The following is a 13858-nucleotide window of genomic DNA, read 5'->3' on the forward strand; positions in this document are numbered from 1 at the left end:
AATCTTGGAAAGTGGACACCAGTTCTGGAGATAACTGTGTAAGAGGGGATTCCCCTTTGTATGATGGATTTCTTCCTGCATCCTGTTGTGGCGTTAATAGCCCACCAGATTTTACTTATAAGTAGTCCACTGCACTTTCACGCTGTATGGCCCGTATCCATGTAGGATGTGGAGGTAAAACCAAAAGAATGACTGTTTATTAAAACCCAGACACATAATTTGTACCCCCAGGAGGACATTACCCTCTTGGAGATATTAGTGTAGATAAGACGTGCAACTAGTAAAAACATGACAATGCAACCTTTAACTAGTTGCCGACCGCAGATAGCCGGATGACGGCTACACTGCGGCCGGCCAGTTCTGGGTGGGCGTTATATGACGTCCATCCAGAACGCACTCTCCTGCGCGCCCCCAGGGGCACGCACCCGGTGATCTCCGTAATCGCTATGTCCTACGGACACAGCAGATCATGTGATGTGGTAAAAGGCCAATCACAGTGGCCTTTTACCACGTGATCAGCTGTGTCAAATGACACGCTGATCACCGGGAAATGCAATTGCAGGTTCTCGCCTGCTCTTTCCTTACGCTGTCAGAGCTTGAGGAAAGTACTGGCGAGAACTGGCAGTTGTCAGAGCAGGGATGTAGCCAATATATATATATATATATATATATATATATATATATATATATATATAAATACAGAGGGCAATAACACAGCAAAGAGATAACAGAAAGAAGTTTAGAGAGGTAGATACTTGCCATCAGCCTTGGTTTAAGCAGATCAAGTTTCAGAGCAAAGGGTACCATCTCCTGAGTTGGTTCCGATGTTAAAAGGGAGATTTCTTCAACTCAACTTAACTCTAACTCTCTGCTCCAAGCATAACAGCCTTTTTCTAGGAACTCAGCAGGGTGTCTCCTTGAAGCAGAGAACCAATTGCCTCATTTGGGGAGGGTGTTGTAGGCGGGGGACTCAGGCTAGAACCCAAATCCCTCACAAGTTATACCAGGGCAATAACCTTCCCTAGATACATGTAACATTCTATCCACGGGTAGATTAATATGCAGAATCATCTGCTGAACGTCTACATATCAAACATGGCATAGTTCACTATTTCAGCTGGAACAATATGCTTTCTGCTCTCCTGTAGACTTCAACTAGGGGGTGTAAGATATCAGGCGACTTGTATCGAACTGAGCTATCCGAATATATGCTTTATGTTTATGTAATTATTTCCTACCTTAAGATATAAAATTATATGGAAAAGTTGGTTTTTAAATGTGAGTCTGTTTTACAGCTAGCTGGAATGTCTTTTAAGCTCAGTGAAGGACTGGTTTATGGCTTTACGATCCTTTCCAAGCAAGAGTCTCACAGACATACTGGGGCCAGGCTAATTGGGGTTTATAACCATGAAGCTCATCAGCTGGGGCCTGATGCCCGTGATCTCTCAGCATCATACAGACCACATGTCACTCAACAGAGAGGGAGGGGGGGATTGGAGGAGAGAGAGAGAAATACAAGATGGAGGGTCTTTAGCAAGATGGATGACCGCGTCCATCTCTGTGTGCAAAATTGCTACACTACTATCAACATGTAATATTATAAAAAGTTAATATAAAGTTGGCAGTAGCCAGGCAAAATGGGCAAATGTTGTAATATGCAGCTCTCGAGGACCAGCCAGGGCAAGATAAGAACTATGCCCAAAAAGAATTCTATATTCCCGGCTGATGAAGGTGCGTCTGCATGATCTGTCCGACACAATGTTCCCGTAGACGCAATACTGTTCTGGGGACTTCCTGCCTGCATAATCCTGTTAGATACTCTCAGTCAGTCAAAGGGTTTCAGGACCTGACTCTCCTCCATGCTCTGATCAGGAGGAGACAAAATCCACAAGGCTAATCCATGGTCCATAATTTGTGGGTAGAAGGCTAGCCCATAGTCCCCTCCAAAAGCTCCTATCCTGGTTGGGTCTGTCAGCATACTAATGAGCGTGATTTTCTATCTGCCCTCTCCTTCTGTCAACTCTCGCACCACAATACACCTAATAGGCTCTTTGTGCTGCTTCTCCCTTCCCCCTCTAAGCTCTGGAATGCCGAAAGGCTGATTTTAAGCCCAAATAAGGTACTTGCACTTCTTGCATTTAAAAAAATACATTTAATGATGTTTTAGTGATTACATAGTTGAGTTAATGTGTGTCTTATATACAGTAGCTGCCTTGGATTTTAGCTTTAAAACAACATCCAGCTTTTCCCTCTGAAACAGAAGTCCGTCATGAAGCTGTTAGATTTTGCTCCCCTGTGTCTTTGTCTTCCACCTTTTGATGCCCTCTGTCTTTCAAGAAGTCCAACTCCACTGCGGAAAATTTAGGGGTCAGCGCCACACAGTCGTAATCAAAGCTTTGGTCCAGAGCGAACGGCTGGATCTCATCATCTAGATGCTGCAGAGGAAAAAGCAAGGGTAAGAAAAGTAATTGGATTCCAGTAATATATCTCACACAGGGTACGTATGAGACAAAGAACGGTTTGTAAACCCTCGGAGCCAAGAGCAACTTCATTTATGGTTGCTGGACTCTGCTCGTGGTTGCTGGTCTCAGCACATCTGTCAATTACTGATCAATATAAGGCATGATGGATTTTGCTTTTAAAAAGTAGATAAGGCAAAAAGGTGTGTGAGATGGCTACTACTGCTGTAAGAGAAGTGAGACTCCATAATAGGGGGCAGACAAAGAAAGGAGCTCCATTGGAGAGATCTTTCTGCATGATACTGGAGAGATAAAATAAACTCCTTACAGTGGAAGTAAAGCCAAGATAGAGTGGGGAAAAGTTCATGACCAAGTTAGGTTTTTATTGCTCTCGGTGTCTATTCTACATCTTGGTGACTACTGTTACCAATATAGAAATTAAAATGTTTAAAGTTGTCACAGAAACAGGAGATGAGGGGAAATCTTGGAAACATCTATTATTTTCGGTGGGTGGAATGATCCTTTAGCTTAATTATAGTTGCTGCTTTTAAAACCTCGTAGGCACACAGTGCGTTTTTGCAGCCACATTTAGGGCTGTCAGGTTTTTTTGTTTTTTTTTTACAGCTTCCAAACACCGCTCCATGTTATCTTTTTAGGAGCTGTAAAAAAAAAAAAAAAAACACTGCCAGTGTGTCCAGGAACAGCAACATTTTTGCAGAAAAACGCTTGATGTGTGTAAAAGAGTCTAAATGCGCCTAAACTCACGCTAACACTAGGTGCGTGTAGCACTTGAGCGTTAATTCATTTCAATATCCAGAAAAAATTATTATTCTGGCCAATGAAATAACGCTTGAATGAAATGAAATAACGCCATAACGCTTGATGCCTGTAAACGCGCCTAAATGCTGTGCATGAGGCCTAAAAGACAAGTCTTAAAATGTCAACTTTTACCCATAAAGGACTCGTCAGGACAGAAATACATGGGCTGTTATTGCTAGCCGCTTTTCCTGAAAATGTTAACTGCCTGGCTGTCTGATAATTTGGTTGTGATGCTTTCTTACACAGGGACCCAGGAACAAGTAAAAAGTTTGGGATTTATGGCACTTTTTTCATAATCATATGCTCGGGGTGTGTAATTCAGAAGTGACAACCTTTGTAATTCTCTCATGACAAGTGTCCCCTATGGGTCAGCAAAACTGAAAAAGTTATGGCTTATGAAAGTGGGAACTAGAATTGACTTAAAGGACCAGTCCACCATTGGCAGTCCACATATTTCCTTCCTGACGTGTTCCTCAACATCAAAAGCATGAATTAATCATTCATAAGGTATAAAATGCAATACTTTGCTACACAATGGCCACTTCTTTATGCAAATGACACCAGGGAAGGGGTGGGCAGTCATGTTGAAGCTACATTAAGGTGACGTTATATGGCCACCAGCTCCAGGACAGAAGCATCCTGATGATACACCGGTAGTGGCATTGTGGACACCGGCAGCAGAGGACATACTCAATTGCAGATCTCCTCTCAAGGATTTCTGGCTTTTCTTTGGGTTGGACTGTTGCATTTGCCACCATTAGCCGTGCATCCAAAAAAATTGGAATCTAACTGTTACGTGTGCAGAATGATATTGGATTACATAGCTAGTCAGGTTGAAAAGAGAGGCAAGTCATGTATGGTTAACTCTGACCTCATGCTCCAGCAATGTCCTCACTATGGAATCAGCTTTCAAAATGGTGACAAGATGGTCTCTTGTCCCTTCCCGCTTAGCATTTCTTCACCCATCAGCCCCCAACATTTGCTTCCGAGGCTGTAACGCATCGGGTGATGCTCTACACATATGGTGGACATGCCCCATGCTTTCCCGATTTTAGTCAAAGGTTCTCAAACCACTCCAATCATTACTTACTTATCCCTTCCCAAGAGACCCTTGGTATACTCTCTTACACCTAAAACTTCCAGGTATGTCTAAACATCAATGCAAAGTAGCCACTCACATACTATTGGCGGCCAAACAAACCATAGCGAAAGACTAGAAACAGCAGTTTTTATATTTTCCAGAAGTTCACTGCCGCCTTGACTTCTTAATAAACGAAAAAATGTCTAGTATCCTCTTAGACACCCATGAGAGATTCTTTAAAACTTGGACTCCATGGATCCAATACGCCCACCCCGAGATTTCAGTGAATAGCTTCACCTCACTATAGCCTCATTAAACTTTACAAACTGAACTCAAGCGTTTTGAAAGTCCACCTGCCCCCCCCCCCCAATCTGTCTCCATTTTTCCTTTTTCTTTCCTCTTTTGATTCCTGTACTTTGGCTCTTCCACAGGGATGCCCCATGAACCTCGAGATGTCCTACGTATCCCTTGTTTTGGTAGCATATTAGCATATCATACATAATGCAACCCTTTTACCGACGTCGGCTGTTGAGCTACAGTTAGGCAGCCTTTCTAGGCACTAATTAATCGACCGACACAAGATGTATGTTCTGTTTCTATTTCTTTGACAAGTTATCTAGAACATTATCTACTCCAAATATATTCCATTTGTATAGGACCGCTGTTGACTGTTGTTAATAGTTGCGATTCTGTTTTTGTAGTAGAAAGTGGTTGAAATTGTACTTTGTACTTAAAATATCAAAAAACTAATAAACATCTATTGAAAGGAAAAGAGACGCAAGTCCATCTAGTTCAGCCAAGAGCGAACCATACTCATTCAAAACAATTAGATCTCCTTTACAAGATGGCAGCCTGGAGACCAGTCTTGTAGTGGTTAGGTGGATGACGAGAAACCCTGGTCTCTGAACCAGGACTCAGGACTCCTATGGCCCATTACTGAAGTCACCTGTAGGGTGGTTATTTAAAACCCCCTACATTAAAAACCAGGGTGGATTTGATTTAAATCAAACTGATTTAAATCACGATTTAAATCACGATTTAAATCACTAGTCAGTAAGGCTTGATTTAAATCCTAGTTTTCTACATAAAGACTAATTCTTGCTGGTATAACTTTAATATGCAAGTAGATGAAGATTTTTAGAATAACAACTTTTCATATTAGTTTTTTTATCCCCAGTTTAATAGGTTAATCATTCATATTTGGACAACTTTTCTGTTGTACTTAGAAAGGAGAAAAATAATCATTACCTTAATAATAACAATTTAAATAGATTTATTCAACTGAAACAATAACATTCCAGCATATGTGATTTGCTTAAACATCCATGTTTGTTAACTAATTTGGCTAAACAAAATATATATATTTGAAGAAACTTATACTGTCAGCCCCTTCCTACTCACACTTAGTTTCACTTTCTTCTTGTGCAGATCTATTCCACTCCAAACAATCAGAAAAATATTGTTTCTATTCTATTCACTGAACTTCTTGAAACTTAGCACTGAAGGGGTTGATTCTGTATTCATAGGTTTGTAGAAGTTAGGATGAAGGTCTTTTTCTTAACTCTGTTCATGTTATAACATTTTTGCTGTGAAGAAGAGGCATGTGATCTCCGCTGAGTCAAATTCAGTTTTGAGAACTGTAAAAGTAAACCAATCATCTGTGATAATATCTTGTAGGCAGAGAAACTGCCCAATAATCTTACAGAAACCTCTGGAAGAGCATGACATGGTGAATGGATTCATGGAATTTATTTACCAAAAAAATTAAACATATACAGCCTTATTCTACATAATTAAAAAACTAATCTTTATTTCATGATGGAATAACCTTTGGATGGTTATATATTTTCCTCAAAAAGCATTTTATTCAAAAAATCCAATTTAAATAAAAAAAATCTGATTTAAATCAAAAAAATCCGATTTTTTTGATTTTTGTAAAAAAATCATTGATTTTTATCCACCCTGTTAAAAACTCAAAAAGTGTTCATTGTCTGTTATTGTGTGCATAATTCTATACAGCAACACCATTTGTATTGTTCCGCTTTAAATGTTGGTTTTCGGTAGGCTGATCCATCACAATAAAATAATAACAGTGCAATAAAAGAAGAACAGTTGCCATCGTTACCAAAGAGCAAAATCTTTTCTGTAAGTGACAAACTGCTACCTAGCCCAGAAACTATTTGTGCCTCTCATCTCATTTTACAATTAGATCTTGTCAATGGGCAGGGCCACCTTCTTCTAGCCCACATTTCACTTCTAAGCTGCCTTTGCTTTCCTATTGCATTGTATAAGGGGAGAGGCAGGTTTGACACAAACAAAAGCTGGTTGTCACAAACCCTTAAAATGTTAGTGATTTGAAGAAACGAAAAATCAGCATCGTTCTTAAAGCTCCACTCCGGTCTGCTATTAAATTTAATGGTGTCCCAAGCACTGCATGGGTTAAATACTCATTTTGCTGGAAAGGAGTATTTACAAATACTCAACATATTCATCGCTCCCCCAGCAGCAGATGCTTTTTTCTATGCGGTCTGTAGCTACCAGTTGTGAATGGGCCCTTGCCATCCTCACGTACAATGCACGACTGCTGGTCCTGCAAAGTACGTGATGACGTCAGAGAGTTGTGACCAACTGGGCAGCAAAGTGAAGCTTCAGGGGACTGATCACACAGATAGGAGGAATCCTTGAGGTAATTATTTCAATTGATTTCTTTAGCTCCCAGCCAAATGAGCATTTAACTTATGCAGCACAGGGGGTAAGCCCACTGCATGGGTACATTTAATCACAGCCTAGAGTGGGCTTTTTGGAACTATTCTGAGAGGAGGAGAACTAAAACTTGCACAAAATTGGACAGCCAAGATGTGAAAATAGCTTTTTTTTTTTTTTTATAAACAGTGCCTATTTGTATGGGAAAGACAGCAAATGTTCAGTAACTTATAAGGAGTGGGGGGACACTCCATCTGATCACCCTCCATCATAACATAGTGGTCACATGAAGATTTTATTGACAAAACACGCCTTCAGCCTACAGGTGAACACTACCAGCTTTAGGATGTAGAGGGATTTGCAGTGCCACCTATTTAATCATGTAATTGTTAGATACAATCGCATTATGAAAAAAGATTAAAAAAAAAAAAAGAGAAATGTACAAAAAAGTTTTGTTTTTATTTTACTTTTTGGTCAGAGAACAATAAAAACAGTTTACTGCTAATATTAAATTAAATGTAAATATTAAGGAAAAGACAGCAAATGTGCAGTAACTTATAAGCCTACCCCACCCTCACCTAACTGCTGCTCTCCTTCATTCCTCCTACCACTCCATCCCCCACAGCCACTTCCTCCTGTACCACTACCCCCTCCCTCCTAGATTGTAAGCTCGAAAGAGTAGGGCCCTATAACCCCTCGTGTGCTGTTTGTAGTTGCCTGTAATGTTTCATGTATTGTCCCCCCCTCTATTGTACAGCGCTGAGCAAACCCTTTGGCGCTATATAAACTCAATGTAATGTAATGTAATAATAATGTGGGGACACTCCATCTGATCACCCTCCATGATAACATAGTAGTCACATGTAGACTTTATTGACAAAACACACCTACAGCCTACAGATGAACACTACCAGCTTTAGGATGTAGTAGGATTTGCAGTGTTAATCATGTAATTGTTAGATACAATCACATTATGAAAAAAAAATATTAAAAAAAAGGGAAAGAAAATGTAAAAAAAAAAAAAAGTTTTGTTTTTACTTTACTTTTTTGCCAGCCAATAATAAAAACAGTTAACTGTTAATATTAAATATTTAATTGTTTTAAAAGTGTACCAAATAAAATCCTTCTTTGCACTTAAAATGGGATTCTGGGATATAACATTTTCTAAAACTGCACTTCCCTTTCTAACACCTATACTAACTTCCTTGTGGAAGAAAGATGTACATTACTTTTTGCATAATATAAATTGTAATTTTAAGGAAATTATTTTTGTGTTAGAAGGTTGCCTTAAAAGTCCCATCATGAGTGAAAAAATGTCTTACAGGCTGGTCTGGTCATGTGATCTCTCCTGTGTCAGCCAGCACCAGCTACAGGGGAGAGCGCTCTAAGATGGAATGCCTGAGCAGTGACATCACACATAGGCTTACTAGGGCCAATCTATTGTTGCCGCTCCTCTTCGCTGAAGCCGCTGCTTGCTGACATGTGCTAATCAAGTGACCCAACCGGAGCAGCTTGAAAATTGGTGTGTGTGTGTATATATATATACACACACAGTGAGAAACAGAAGAATTTGAACACCCTGCGATTTTGCAAGTTCTCCCACTTAGAAATCATGGAGGGGTCTGAAATTCACATTGTAGGTGCATTCCCACTCTGAGAGACAGAATTTTAAAAAAATTCAGGAAATCCCATTATATGATTTTTAAAGAATGTATTTTTCTTGCACTGCTGAACATAAGTATTTGAACACCTGAGAAAATCAGTGTTAAGATTTGGTACAGAAGCCTTTGTTTGCAATTACAGAGGTCAGACGTTTCCTGTAGTTCTTGACCAGGTTTGCACACACTGCAACAGGGATTTTGGCCCACTCCTCCACACAGATCTCCTCTAGATCTTTCAGGATTCGGGGTTGTCGCTGAGCAACACAGAGTTTCAGCTCCCTCCAAAGATGTTCTATTGGATTTAGGTCTGGAGACTGGCTAGGCCACTCCAGAACCTTGATATGCTTCTTACGGAGCCACACCTTGGTTATCCTGTCTGTGTGCTTCGGGTCGTTGTCATGTTGGAAGGCCCAGCCACGACCCATCTTCAATGCTCTGACTGAGGGAAGGAGGTCAAAATCTCACAATAAATGGCCCCATTCATCCTCTCCTTAATACAGTGCAGTCGTCCTATCCCCTTTGCAGAAAAGCACCCCCAAAGCAAGATGTTACCACCCCCATGCTTCACAGTAGGGATGGTGTTCTTGGGATGCAACTCATCCTTCTTTTTCCTCCAAATACGACAAGTGAAGTTTAGACCAAAAAGTTCTACTTTGGTCTCATCTGACCACATTACTTTCTCCCATGCCTCCTCTGGATCATCCAGATGGTCATTGGCAAACTTACGACAGGCCTGGACATGTGATGACTTGAGCAGGGGAACCTTCCGTGCAATGCATGATTTGAACCCATGACGGCGTAGTGTTCTACCGACAGTGACCTTTGAAACTGTGGTCACAGCTCTCTTCATGTCATTGACCAGCTCCTCCCTTGTAGTTCTGGACTGATTTCTCACCTTTCTTATCATCAGTGATACCCCACGAGGTGAGATCTTGCATAGAGCCCCAGTCTGAGGGAGACTGACAGTCGTCTTTAGCCTCTTCCATTTTCTAATTGCTCCAACAGTTGATCTATTTTCACCAAGCTGTTTGGCAATTGCCCGTAGCCCTTTCCAGCCTTGTGGAGGTCCACACTTTTGTCTCTGGTGTCTTTTGACAGCTCTTTGGTCTTGCCCATGGTAGTAGTTGGCGTCTGACTGACTGTGGGGTGGACAGGTGTCTTTAAAGAGCTCAGACAGGTGCTACTAAGTTAGATTAATGAGTGGAGTAGAGGTGGACTTTTTAAAGGCACAATAACAGGTCTTTGAGAGCCAGAATTCTTGCTGTCCCTTAGGTGTTCAAATACTTATGTTCAGCAGTGCAAGACAAATAAATTCTTTAAAAATCATACAATGTGATTTCCTAAATTTTTTTTTGAAATTCTGTCTCTCAGAGTGGCAATGCACCTACAATGTGAATTTCAGACCCCTCCATGATTAATAAGTGGGAGAACTTGCAAAATCGCAGGGTGTTCAAATACTTCTGTTCCTCACTGTATATATATATATATATATATATATACACAGTTGCAAGAAAAAGTATGTGAACCCCTTGGGATTACGTGGAGTTGCATGAATTGGGCATAAAATGTGCTCTGAACGTCATCTAAGTCACAACAATAGAAGAACACAGTCTGCTGAACATAATACTACACAAACATTAGATGTTGCCATGGTTTAATTGCACATAACATGTAAACATTCACAGTGCAGGGAGGAAAATGTATGTGAGGCCCTAGCTTAATGACTTCTCCCAGAGCTAATTGGAGCCAGGAGTGAGCCAAACTTGACTCCAATCAGTGTGATGATATTGGATGTGTTGCTGATAGCTGTCCTGCCCTTAAAAAACACACACCTGTTTTGGGTTTACTGGTTTCAAGAAGCACTGTCTGATGTGAACCATGCCTCGCAGAAAAGAGCTCTCAGAAGACCTACGATCAAGAATTGTTGACTTGCATGAAGCTGGAAAGGGTTACAAAAGTATCTCCAAAAGCCTTGATGTTCATGCGTCCACAGTAAGACAGACTGTCTACAAATGGAGAAAGTTTAGCACTGTTGCTACTCTCCCTAGGCGCGGTCGTCCTGTAAAAATGACTGCAAGAGCACAGCGCAGAATGCTGCATGAGGTAAAGAAGAATCCCAGAGTGTCAGCTAAAGACCTACAGAAATCTCTGGCACATGCTAACATTTTTGTTGACACATCTACAATAAGGAAAACATTAAACAAGAATGGAGTACATGGGAGGACACCACGGAGGAAGCCATTGCTGTCCAAAAAGAATATTGCAGCACATTTGAAGTTTGCAAAAGAGCACCTGGATGTTCCACAGCACTACTGGCAAAATATACTGTGGACAGATGAAACCAAGATTGAGTTGTTTGGGAAGAACACACAATACTATGTGTGGAGAAAAAAAAGGCACAGCACACCAACATCAAAACCTCATCCCCACTGTAAAACATGGCGGAGGGAGCATCATGGTTTGGGGCTGCTGTGCTGCCTCAGGGCCTGGACGGATTATTGTCATTGATGGGAAAATGAATTCCAGAGTTTATCAAGACATTTTGCAGGAAAACGTACGACCATCTGTCCGCCAACTGAAGCTCCGCAGAGGATGGGTGATGCAACAGGACAATGACCCAAAGCATACAAGTAATTCAACAAAACAATGGCTGCAACAGCACAGAATACGCCTTCTGGAGCGGCCCAGTCAGAGTCCTACAGTGTCCAAAAATTCAAAATATAAAAATATATAAAATCAAAAAATATGACAAAAAATAATCCCCACAGGTGTAAAGTAAAAAACTGATTCTTCTTCTTTCATCACCAAAAAAACCTTCTTAATATCCACAAATCCTGATGTTCATACACCTCAAAAAGGAAAAAACAAACTCGACATAGTGTCATACCTTAAATAATATTAAAACACACGTGCCACTCACTGTGCAGCATGCAAAATATTTTTTGTAAATGTGTATGCTCTGAACGAGTGTCTATACACATGCAAATATATAAGTGAATATCAGTATAAGTGAAACACATTCACATGGAATGTAAAAATACAACGTGTGAAAACCACTCCAAAAATATCACTGCCAGTGTATATCACCACACCCTATATATATCAGTGATAGCCAAAAACCACTCTCCAAACTCTTATGCTGATGGGTAATTACCCTATAGAAGAAACAGCAGGGCAAGACACCACTCTGGGTTAATTTCACCTCACAACGATTTTCTCCAAGACTAGGGCCACTTCCTCCACCATCCTCAAGAAAATCAGTCACAGTATATAAAAGATATCCTCCTTTATTGGTAACTCACATAAAAATTCGGATGGCAACAGTTCCTCCTCACAAAGGTACAAGCATGGACAGGTTCAGGGAAACATTGGCCGCATGTTCCCACTTCCAAGATGGCCGCGATCGCACTTCCGGTCAACGTCGATACGTCTGACGTCATGTGACACGCGGCCATCTTGTGTTTTAATATTATTTAAGGTATGACACTATGTCGAGTTTTTTTTTCCTTTTTGAGGTGTATGAACATCAGGATTTGTGGATATTAAGAAGGTTTTTTTGGTGATGAAAGAAGAAGAATCAGTTTTTTACTTTACACCTGTGGGGATTATTTTTGTCATATTTTTTTGATTTTTATATTTTGAATTTTTGGACACTGTGGGATTTTGGACAATTCTTCATGGTTTGATGTTTTTGTGTTGGTTTTATTTTATTTTATTTATTTTATTTGTTTAAAGGAAAGTCATATATATTTTGTCTAGTTGGCCTTCAAGGGTGGAGGTGGATAACTTTTCTGGGATACTATAGGGTGTAAGTGTTGCTATATAGAATTACCAGTCAGAGTCCTGACCTCAACCCGATTGAAATGCTGTGGCATGACCTTAAGAGAGCGATTCACACCAGACATCCCAAGAATATTGCTACACTGAAACAGTTTTGTGAAGAGGAGTGGTCCAAAATTACTCCAGATCGTTGTGCAGGTCTGATCTGCAACTACAGGAAACGTTTGGTTGAGGTTATTGCTGCCAAAGGAGGGTCAACCAGTTATTAAGTCCAAAGGATCACATACTTTTTCCTCCCGGCACTGTGAATGTTTACATGTTATGTGCAATTAAACCATGGCAACATCTAATGTTTGTGTAGTATTATGTTCAGCAGACTGTGTTCTTCTATTGTTGTGACTTAGATGACGTTCAGAGCACATTTTATGCCCAGTTCATGCAAAACTCCACATAATCCCAAGGGGTTCACATATTTTTTCTTGCAACTGTATATCCATCTTTCTTCCACGGGGAGGTTAGTATAGGTGTTAGGAAGCGAGGAGGGAGCAGTTTTAAGATTATTTAGTTGAATCCCAGAATTCTACGTAAAAAAAACCCCATAAATATGATTTAGGTATTAGTTATAGAGTAATCGTGAAGATAATGGACTGCTAAATTAGGCCTGGACATCTTTGAGGGTTAAATGTTTGCTGCCCTTTTGATGTCCGATTATCCATAGACACCCATGTTTGCTCCTGATATGAAAAACAACATACACTGCACGAAGTCCAAATATTATAAATATTAAGTGGAACTCAGTGGCAATAGGAATCTCGGTGGAGATAGGGTAGACTCAGTTTTCAGCAAGTCCATAAAATATGAACTCTGAATGCAGCTCAGCCCCCAGTGGGAAATAACTTGCTTACTGAAGCATGACTTGAGCACAGAATGCACAACATTGTGAGGATAGTCCTACCAAGGGATGTTAATATTTTATGGCCATGTTTGTTCCTATCACTTGCCAATATTTTTCTTGGAAAGTTTTCCTTGGAGAGAGTGCACACATACAAGAAGGTCAGGGGGCAAGTCTGGACCAACATGCACAACATCCAGGGTGTCTTCTATCCACCACTAAACTAAATAACTGGAGTTTCAGTGATGTGATTAGGGAAGGAACGGTGTCCATCTATACTGCCCATTCACAGTAACATAAAGAGAACGGTCCTAACCAAAATTTCTTCCAAGGATCTCACTGTGAGAAGTCAAACCACTGGAAATGGTGAAGTATCACAGTGATATAGTTTCCAAATGTTTAGGCAAAAGCCAATCAATACCTCTGAGATCCTTCAGTTCTATCCAGTTATCTGATTGAAAGA

At 40.4% G+C, this 13858-nt stretch overlaps 1 protein-coding gene across 2 annotated transcripts in view; it reads right to left on the minus strand.

Annotated features, from left to right (window-relative positions):
• Nucleotides 1-2129: 2129 nt before the first annotated feature.
• Nucleotides 2130-13858, minus strand: part of IFTAP (intraflagellar transport associated protein) — a 68584-nt gene continuing 56855 nt past the window's right edge. The window contains exon 7 of one of the 2 annotated variants that reach the window (XM_089677337.1): nucleotides 2130-2435. In XM_089677337.1, coding sequence (XP_089533463.1) covers nucleotides 2268-2435 — 168 coding nt within the window. In that variant the 3' untranslated portion in view covers nucleotides 2130-2267. Of the gene's footprint in view, nucleotides 2436-5725; nucleotides 5997-13858 lie in introns of those variants that run through there. The other variant, XM_089677338.1, reaches the window with a different exon arrangement.

This window comes from Staurois parvus, unplaced genomic scaffold (genome assembly GCF_062004578.1).
Source record: "Staurois parvus isolate SC_StPar_1 unplaced genomic scaffold, SC_StPar_1.0 ptg000184l, whole genome shotgun sequence".
Classification (NCBI taxonomy): domain Eukaryota; kingdom Metazoa; phylum Chordata; class Amphibia; order Anura; family Ranidae; genus Staurois; species Staurois parvus.